At 33.4% G+C, this 10,553-nt stretch overlaps 1 protein-coding gene across 4 annotated transcripts in view; it reads left to right on the top strand.

Moving 5' to 3' along the window:
• LOC144975471 (uncharacterized) overlaps positions 1 to 9,696 on the top strand; it is a 22,853-nt gene extending 13,157 nt beyond the window's left edge. For 3 of the 4 annotated variants that reach the window (XM_078919585.1, XM_078919586.1, XM_078919587.1), the window contains exons 8-12: positions 517 to 626; positions 2,707 to 2,806; positions 5,863 to 5,905; positions 6,504 to 6,590; positions 8,720 to 9,696. In XM_078919585.1, coding sequence (XP_078775711.1) covers positions 517 to 626; positions 2,707 to 2,806; positions 5,863 to 5,905; positions 6,504 to 6,590; positions 8,720 to 9,517 — 1,138 coding nt within the window. In that variant the 3' untranslated portion in view covers positions 9,518 to 9,696. The remainder of the gene's footprint in view (positions 1 to 516; positions 627 to 2,706; positions 2,807 to 5,862; positions 5,906 to 6,503; positions 6,591 to 8,719) is intronic. The other variant, XM_078919588.1, reaches the window with a different exon arrangement.
• The last annotated feature ends 857 nt before the right edge of the window (positions 9,697 to 10,553 follow it).

Consider the following 10,553-nt stretch of genomic DNA (forward strand, 5'->3'; position numbering starts at 1 on the left):
AAGGGAGAAAAATAATTCATATAAGGTTCATATTCTTACTATAGGATAAGCAGGCTGTTTTGTTATCTTGATAACATTTCTACATGTAACCTTACTAACAGTTTTAGTTTATTATAAAGTCATGTCTATTAATCTTTACATATTTTTGCATATAAAAATAGTACTTCAGAGCCATTTGATCCAAGGAGCGGGAGTTTGTCCCAGTTTTTATAGTGTGAAATGGACAATAGCAGTTTTCACCAGTTACTTTATCTGGGGTTTTCACTACCCTCTATGGAGAGGAAGCTAGTCTATTGCAAAGTACTTTCTGCCAGATCTATCAGAACGAGCTATCCAAACACTACTGGCTCAACCCATATACTAATGACGTTAAAGTTTTAAGAGTTAATATATATTTTTTGATAGTCAATAAATACGAAGATTAAGCATGAGCAAGCTGTAACAAAAAATAATGTTCTTATGTATTCTTATAGTTGAACTTAAAACTGGAAAAATAATTTCTATTTTCTGCACCAGGGAACAAAAGGACAAGAGTCCCACCGTGGCAGTCTCCATGACAAGAGAACAATCCCATTATTTGAGACCATCATTGTCCTGTCAAGATGCACATGGTGTAGAATTATTTGGTAATACTAATATCAAGTATATGTAAAAGTGTTCATGGTTTGAAATTGATCTCCATTCCACTTATTCCTGGAATTCCTTCTTGCTTGGGGAAATACTAGACAGTGGACTCTTCATTTGTTAACAACCTTGCTATCTCTTTCTTCCCTGGAAATCTTTTGTTCTTCTCATCTAGCTTTGTGTCTTTGTTTTGGAACGAATTTGTCATTTAGTTTCCCCTGGATACTGCCTGGAGTATTTTGCTGAGATGGAAACATTTGAAGGGATTCATTGTTTGTGAGAGAGATGATTTTTTTTCTTTGTAAGTCCGTTATGGACCTTGTTATTGTTAGGCTTGGGAATTCTTTTTTATCTTTTTTTTTTTTGTTGATTATTTATTTATTTATTTTTTTAAATTTATTTTTTTTTTTTTTAAATGCAATGTCGATTTTCTGTCAGTCCATCTAGCTACAGGGACATATTGCTCTTATTTCTACTTCTTACATCTATTGAACATGTTACCTTTGTCTTCCAATTTCCTTAGGCACTTATTAATTGGCGCTGAATTGACTTGAAAGTGTTGTTAAGAATCATAAACCCCCTGACAAATGAGCCCCATTACCCGCCATTAACCACCTGCTCTCTTTTTTTTTTGTTTATTCCTATGAGCTATACAGTAACTTGTGGTGAATATGATATGATAATAAAAATAATTCTTTATTGATCCTTTAAGAAATTATCACATGTATTACATCATCGCAATAAAAGTTTATGTTAGATAATATCAGCGTAGTAATTAAAGCGAGGAGAGATAACTAGATAATCATATATATATATATATATGGAGAAAGCAATATCGCAGAGGAGAGATGGTTGGGAAGGTATGGATATGGCAGCAGAAATGAAGAAGACGAAAAAATTGTAGGATTTGCAACACAGATGATTTGGCAATTCTAAATACGCATTTTAGAAAGAAAGATGAGTAAAGAGAGTGACATTCAAGTGGTGTGAGAAAGAGACAAGTGGATAACCTGTTGTTCTGGAGGAAAAATTTGAAGGAATTATCAGATTGTGGCAGTTTGCTGGGAGAGGGAGAGAGAGAGAGAGTGGCAGCACAGCATAGGATTGCTATTGCGAAAGTGGCATTTGGAAAGAGGAAGAGAAAAGAGAAACAAAGTGAGGGGAAAATTTGATGGTGGAAACTAAAAGAGGAAGAGCAAAGAGAAATATTTGCTATAATGATGAAAGGAAGACGAGGAATTGATTTCCCAAAGGAATGGAAAATAACCACTGATATAATCCGTGAAGTGGCCAAAGAAGTGCTAGGGGTGAGCTCGGGAAGAGGTAAAGTAGGAAACGAAACATGGTGGTGGAATGAAGAAGTTCAAGAAGCAATAAAGAAAAAGAGGGAAGCAAGGAAGAACATGGATATAAACAGGGATGCTATGAAAGTAGATGAATATAAACAGTCAAAGAGAGAAGAAAAAAGAGCCGTTGCAAAAGCAAAGTCTGAGGCCTTCAAAGATATGTATGAGCAAGTAGAAAAATATTTTCAGAAAAGCGAAATAGAGGGACAAGAATAGGAGATAATTACAACATATTAAAATTATCGAAGATGAGAGTGGAAGAATACTGGGCAAAAATGAAGAGATGCGAGCATGATAGAAAACATATTATGAACACCTCATGAAAAGTATTTGAGTGTAGATGGCAATAATAATTATAACATTTTAACATTATAGTTGTAACGTTAAGTTTTTTGTTCTCCTTCAAATTGGTGGTGTAGAGATAGTCCCTATGTAATGTCAATTTAGCTTGTGTTGTTAATTTTTTAAACCTTTTTGTATGCACATTAAAGCAAATTACTCTGTTATATTTCATCAACGAATGTTCTTTGGTTAAAAACAATTGAAAAAAATAGTTCAATTCATACAATCAATCAATCATTCATTTACTCTTTTAGAGTGTCAGTGATAACTTCCATCATGCTTAGGAAACGGTTGAAGCAGGGTCAGCCTGTGACAAACTTGACCTGTGACAAACTGGCATGCTTCCTTCCTCATGCTATATTGGTTACATTGTGTCATACATTTTTACTTACAGAACCACTACAAGCATCCACACCAAACACAAGGAAAATGCCAATATGTCTGAATAAACAAGCAATGGACAGGGATGTCAACAGTCTTAATACTGTGACTGCGTAAGTTGGTTGGAGATCCATGTGCTTTCAATCATTTTTTTTTTCTTTTGTCTTGATTTTGTTTTGCATATGGCTGTGTATTCATTATTTGGAATGCTGAGGAATATGTGATTGATCGAATCAAACCAGTAATATGTCAGGATAATTTGAATGCTGTAAAGTAACCTTATAGACAAAAGTATGACGTTTGAGTTGAGTTTATATATTCCATTGAAGACAAAAGACCTGCTTTCGTAAAGTGACAAAAACTAAAATCTCTTCTTGAAAATAATAATAATAATAATAATAATAATAATAATAATAATAATAATAATAATAATAATAATAATAATAATAGTCATAATGATAATAATAGTAATAATGATAATAATGATAAGAAGAAGAAGAAGAAGAAGAAGAAAAAGAAGAAGAAGAAGAAGAAGAAACCAAAGAGCTCTTGGCGCGCATTGAAATAACAAATTAACCATCTCGTTCATTTCTTCACTCACACACACACACACACTGTTGTTTTCCGCAGACTGACTGGCTGGGTCGAACAAATTATAACGACTCAAGTTATCTTTTAATATTGTTTAGCAATGACCTTCTCTAATATCTTTGATAAAAATGGCAAATGGGGGCACAGGACAATAATTACATAAACCTTCAGGGAGTAAATTAGCTTTTTTTTTAACAAATTGGTAAATGGTGCATATTTAGATAATTTTGTGACCGCTCCAAATTGAAGAGATTGGTCATGAGCGGTAGTAATAAAAGTCATACGAACATCTAAGTGATCTAAAAGTAATGGAGTTAGCATAGGGTCAAGGCAGCAGAATTTTGGTGGGGAAGATTTTATGTTTTTAGCCTCTTCCTCAGTGGCCTAAATAGGCACTAAATAAATCAACACACTTGGAAGGTTTGTGAATTGACAAGTTGTTGGATGTATGGTCCACCTTTCTTCTAATTGTAGATACTTTGTCCTGAAAATATTGTCCAAAAAGGTTGAGAAGATCATTTTTTGAAGTTTGTGTTGGCAGAGAGCTTGTATTTTTCTTTTTCATGTTAAATATTTTGTAACAGAGAAAAGAGATTATATAGAGGTGCATTTCTGAATTTTAGTTGATTGAGATTATGGTTGGACTGAACAGTGACAGATCTCAATGTTATGAATCCATTTAATGGTTTAATTTTTAGAGTATGAAAAGTTTTATATGCAATAAATATGCCACCGCCTCTACCGTGACTTAGTTCTGGTCACCTTTATATTAAAATAGCATTTTTAAGCACAGGGGATCACCTTAACATAATAGCATTTTGACGCACAGGGGATCACCTTGACATAATAGCATTTTGACACACAGGGGATCACCTTGACATAATAGCATTTTGACGCACAGGGGATCACCTTGACATAATAGCATTTTGACACACAGGGGATCACCTTGACATAATAGCATTTTGACACACAGGGGATCACCTTGACATAATAGCATTTTGACGCACAGGGTATCACCTTGACATAATAGCATTTTGACACACAGGGGATCACCTTGGCATAATAGCATTTTGACACACAGGGGATCATCTTGACATAATAGCATTTTGACACACAGGAGATCACCTTGACATAATTAATAATAGCATTTTGACACACAGGGGATCACCTTGGCATAATAGCATTTTGACACACAGGAGATCACCTTGACATAATAGTATTTTGACACACAGAGGATCATCTTGACATAATTGCATTTTGACACAAGGAAGATCACCTTGACATAATAGCATTTTGACACACAGGAGATCACCTTGAGATTACAGCATTTTGATACACTAGGTCACAAATAAAGTATACAGAAATACTAAGGTAAGAATCATTATCATAATCAAGTTTAGGAATTGTGTCAGTTGCATTTACAACGACCAGGTACTCATTTTACATCTGAGTACTGTGAGAGAGTGCTAGTAAAGAGCCTTTTCCAAGGACTCAACTATGCGCTGAGCGAGGCTCGGACCCAGGCCCTTCCAATCCAAAAGCGAGTGTCATAGCACTAGACCACATAGCCGCACTATACAAATAACATGGAAAGAATTCAACTTAGATATTTTTAGGCTTCCACGCAAGTTCCATCTTGGACTGCATATTCCATCCAGGACCCGGGAGTGGACATTCGGTATGGAAAATGGACCAAATTCCTATGATGTGTGCTGAAATCAAGAGGGTTCTCACCTCAGTCTGGTCCATGCTTTTGAAAATGGACAAATTCCCATGATGTGTGCTGAAATCAAGAGGGTTCTCACCTAAGGCTGGTCCATGCTTTTGAAAATGGACCAAATTCCCATGATGTGTGCTGAAATCAAAAGAGGTGTTCTCACCTCAGGCTGGTCCATGCTTTTGAAAATGGACCAAATTCCCATGATGTGTGCTGAAATCAAAAGAGGGTTCTCACCTCAGGCTGGTCCATGCTTTGGATTTTCAGGATATTCCTTATTTGTTTCTGTTTTCCTTTTTCTTTTTTCCCCTCCATTTTATGCTTTAGACAGTTGGTAAGTAAAAGGAGGTCAAAAATGGTTGATTGTTATTGTTTGAATTTGAACATTATTATATCTACGATGATCAAATCAAATTCACTATACCTTTTATATCATGAACAATATTTTTTTCATAAAAACTGTTGAAATTAGACATTAATAATATACATTAAATCCCTTGTTTGAGAGGTAAGATTACAAAATGTGGTTGTAGAAAGATATATAACACTCTATCTTTTAGGCATTTATTCTTACTCCGTGCCAAATTTACAATAAGAACCTGACAGACCAAAGAAATGTAAAGACAGCTTTTTTTGACATCACAATATCCGATGTCAAGAAAACAGCATGAATTCAATTTTTTCCAGATACCATGAATTTTCTAAACAGGGTTTGAACCTGAGATGTTAACATAATATGATGATGCAATTGTGCAATGCCCGCTATTATACCACTCTGGGACTTGAATCCAGGGCATACATGTCACAAGCCAAGTTTCTTAACAGTTGAACACATAACTTTGCAATTATTTTCATTCTCAGGAATAGGGAGAAACTGTATCCTGTCACCGACTTGCTGGATGAGGTAATGTTATATTATTTATTATTTTTTGTTGTTCATCGCAACCATTTCTCTAAAATACAAAAAAAATATACTTTTATATTGTCAATCAAATTAAATAATTTGTTTAAAAATTAATTAAATTTAGAATTTCAATAATAATAATAATAATAATAATAATAATGATAATAATAATAATAATAATAATAATAATAATAATGATAATACTAATAACAATAATAATAATTATGATGATGATGATGATGATGATGATGATGATGATGATGATGATGATAAAGATAATAATAATAATAATAATAATAATAATAATAATAATAATAATAATAATAATAATAATAATAATAATAATAATAATAGTAATAATAATAATAGTGATGATAATAGTAATACTATAATGAATTTATGATGCGCCTAGTTCCAATTACATTGTTCTTTGGCGTGTTACATCAATATATCACATCTATGTCACCTATTTAATATTGATAAGTTTATGAAGTGGGGGGGGGGGGGGGGGGGGTGATCAAATGGTTTTTCATGAAAAACGAGAGAGTTTAATGATATTACTTGAATAACCAGCCATAATGATGATATCATACTTTAGATGATGGATCTTGAGACTCAAGCTCAGAATCCTCATTTGCAATTGGAAAAGCAACTGTTTAATGGTAACTCAATGGAGCAACACGAGGTAGGGGATCTGATACTGGCTAGTGGATACAAATTATTTGACATTTACTATGAACTATTTATTAAATAGTATTTACTATTTGTGTATTAATTTTGAATAGACACTTGGTTAGTTTTGCCTTTTTGTTTGTTTGTTGTTATTGTTTTTTGTTTTGTTTTGTGGGTTTTTTTCCACTTTGTGACAAAATACTAACTAAAGAGCCTTAATGCACATGATTCCATTCCACTCATCTACTTGATATCATTGGAATTGCCAGATTGCCATTTGATTAAGGCATACATACAGTGAGATGATAGGTTCAAACTGAAATGCTACAATACACATGCCTAGGGTATATCGGATGATTTGTGAGTAGATCCGCCTTATAGAAGTAGTTGCAGAGGGTGAATAGTTGGAATTTTGTTTATACCATCTCGTCTAGGTCTTTATGATGTAGCAATGACTATCCCGCACAAATCTTTGGGCCTTTTTTTCGCTCACGAAGTGCCCAAATTCGCGACAAAATATGGGACGAAGCCGTTCCGTACATGCTATTTAAAAAAAAATTAATTACGAAGCTGTTTATCGATGATTATGACTGAAAGTTGGCACACAGTTAACAAAGAGGTCGTTTTAGATTATGTCAAGCGACAAAACTCGTACGATTACCAGAAGACCGTTAAAAATATATTTTTACTCTTTGGAGTACAATATTTCTAAAACTACAAAGAGGAGAGATTTTGTTGCTCATAAGGTTATATATGCACATTTCTTCTATTTATATTTCAAATTTCATTGGATTATGATAAGTACTTTTCCCGTATTCTCACAAAACATCAACCCAATTTGCATTTCAATGAGTGAAAATATGGAGACGGCCATTTTACTCCACCGTCGCGCGACACGAAAATGACGTGAGCGAGGCAAGGCTGCCAGGTGGCCAGACTTTAACCTAACCAAATTCGACTTCAAAAGTGGCTAAATAGAAAATCATATGGCTTTCACTATTAAGACTGGCCCACTTAAAATGAGCTAAATTTTAACAAACAGAAAATTGAATAGACTAGGATAAATGTCAATGAGACAAAAATAGATGAATAAAATTTAATAAAAGAAGCAAAATTATATATTTGGCCACACGTGGCCATCTGGCAACTTGTTTGCGGTGACTGACGACACAAATCCTCGCGCGTTTTTTTAAAAATTAAGGCATTGTTTCATTGTTATGTCATAGGGATAGTAGATTAACTCTCTCTCTCTCTCTCTCTCTCTCTCTCTCTCTCTCTCTCTCTCTCTCTCTCTCTCTCTCTCTCTCTCTCTCTCTCTCTCTCTCTCTCAAATAAATACTAGAAATAACATAAGCCATGGTCACACAGGGCTGATTGATAATAATTTAGCAGACATTTTTCGTTTGATTTGTATGTGTTGTAGACACAAAATTACACTTCGGAAAAGTTCCAAATGATCAATATTGTGTATATTTTAAAACAAAATTATAGTTGACCCTAGCCATACAGCTCTAAAACTATACAAGTTAGAACTTTTCTGATGTCTTCATCATATTTTCTGATAATTTTGCCATAAAATTGCCAAGTTTTGATATCTTATTCCTCGTATTAAGCGAGATACAGGCACAAACCAGAATAAAACGCAGAAAAAGCGTCCCATATTTTCCGTATTTTTTTCTCTTTGTGAGTCATCCAAATAAATGACATCTTTGAAACTGCATAACTTTGTTATATACTAATGGATTTCCAAAATTCAAAAAGATTTTTACTCAGTGGAGATAGGGCTTTGATTTAAGAGGAGTATTTCCTACAAAAATAGAAAATAAAAATTTTCAAAGTCATTGCTATATGATGTAATGTTTGTGAAAATATGTCCAAAATATGCAAGGATAGTGATGATGAAAGAGAGCTTGACTCACATGTATTTTGTCCCCACCCTCTTTCTCTGTCTACCTATTTTAGGTTCACAAAGATGGATCCAAATTAGATCTGGCAGACAATAATTTGTAGATGGTAGCAATAAAACATAAACTTTGGCTCGTGAAACCATGTACAAAACACATACTTGAATTAATTTGGTAAGTAAATAACATTATCACATGCCCGAATTGTTATTTTATTTTGATTCTTTTTCTCCCTCAGACGGATGACTATTCTGTTGTAAAGGAGACGGTATACAGAATTATTGCAAGAATTGAGGACATCATGCAAGAAAACCACCTGAAAGATATGTCAGATGTTTTATCTCATTCAAATAATAAACAAACAAAATCTCCATCAAAAAACAAACTCAACAAAGTTATTGGAAATGGCATTAATCGTAAAGGTGTGGTTGTGACCCATGATAATGGTATGGAAGAAAACAATCTTAATAGTTACAGTCAAAATTCAAGACAATCGTTAGATAATATGGAAGGTTCTGTCATAGACACTAGAAGCCTAGCTGACAATGGAAGGAATAATTCTTCAGCAAACAAAAAATTATGTACTGACCAAAGTAAAGCATCAAAGGCATTTCCTTCTAAAGATCTTGTCCAGTCTAACTCAGAAGAAATTTTGGCTGGTGCTTCAAATTTTATCACATCCCAGCCAAATGCAATGTCTCAATGTATAGTAACACCCATCAGCAATGTGATCAAACCATCACTAGGTCCATACCTGACACAAGTCTCTATATTACCAACTTGTTTACATGAAGGACATTCCAAATCTATAGGCTCGATGAATGAATCAAGTCAGACGACAGTGTCCACGCAGACAGATAACAAACAATTCACTAATGCAGCTACAAGCCCCATTGTTATTTTTACATGTTATGATAATAGTTATGAAAAAGACCTTGAAGTTGAGAATTACAAATCTAGTGTGGGCTCAAAAGTTTACAGTCTGCGATCGAGAACAAAACTTTGTGACAATGAAATTACCAAACAAGAGGAGTAAATTGTTATAAATACGAGGTCTTATGGAATTTCTACTATGCCAACTTTTATGGCGTTTTTACTAATTCATACCCGTTAAAAATACAATGGACTCTGATTGGATCAAGTTTGATTCACAGGGAAACAAAGCGATATGAATAGCAATAATATTAACGCCAGTATTCAGGGAACTAAAATATATAAACATGATTATTGATGATATTATTATTATCATCATCATTATCATTATTATTATTATTATTATTAGTTTTATTATTATTATTATTATTATTATTATTATTATTATTATTATTAATATTATTATTATTATTATTTTTATTATTATTATTATTATTATTATTATTATTATTATTATTATTATTATTGTTACTATTACTGTTATCATCATCATCATCATCATCTTCATTATTGTTATTATTATTATTATTATTATTATTATTATTATTATTATTATTATTATTATTATTATTATTATTATTGTTAATGTTATTATTGTAATTATTATTATTATTACTATTACTGTTATCTTCATCATCGGCACCATATCATTCTTGCTGCACATATGGCAGATTGCTGTTAATTTCTACTTTTTTTCTGCTTTGAAATGATTTCCACGTGTGGTAATTAAAAACACTATCAAACTATCAATCTATCTGACGTTTTTAATCCAATAAAATCAATACTGCTGTAGCGTCAAACGAGTTTAAACGCAACACGTGTATGGTGAGGAATGCTGATAGGTTTAAAAAAAGTGAGCTGTTATATAGCGCAATATCCACTAAACTTGCTCAACGCACTTTACAATGGGTATCTGACCAACAGCAATGTGTAGGACTGTACATGACGCCTGTTAGGCGATATTACAATTTTTTCGGACAGAGACAATGCTGTTAACGGCCAGGTACTCATTTTACACCTGAGTACGGTGAGAGAATGTGAGTAAAGAGCCTTTTCCAAGGACTCAACTATGCGCTGAGCGAGGCTCGAACCCAGGACTTTCCGATCCGAATGCGAGTGTCATACCACTAGACCACATA

The sequence above is a fragment of the Berghia stephanieae genome, chromosome 6 (assembly GCF_034508935.2).
Source record: "Berghia stephanieae isolate SIO BIC M18660-M18661 chromosome 6, UCSD_Bste_1.3, whole genome shotgun sequence".
Classification (NCBI taxonomy): Eukaryota; Metazoa; Mollusca; class Gastropoda; order Nudibranchia; family Aeolidiidae; genus Berghia; species Berghia stephanieae.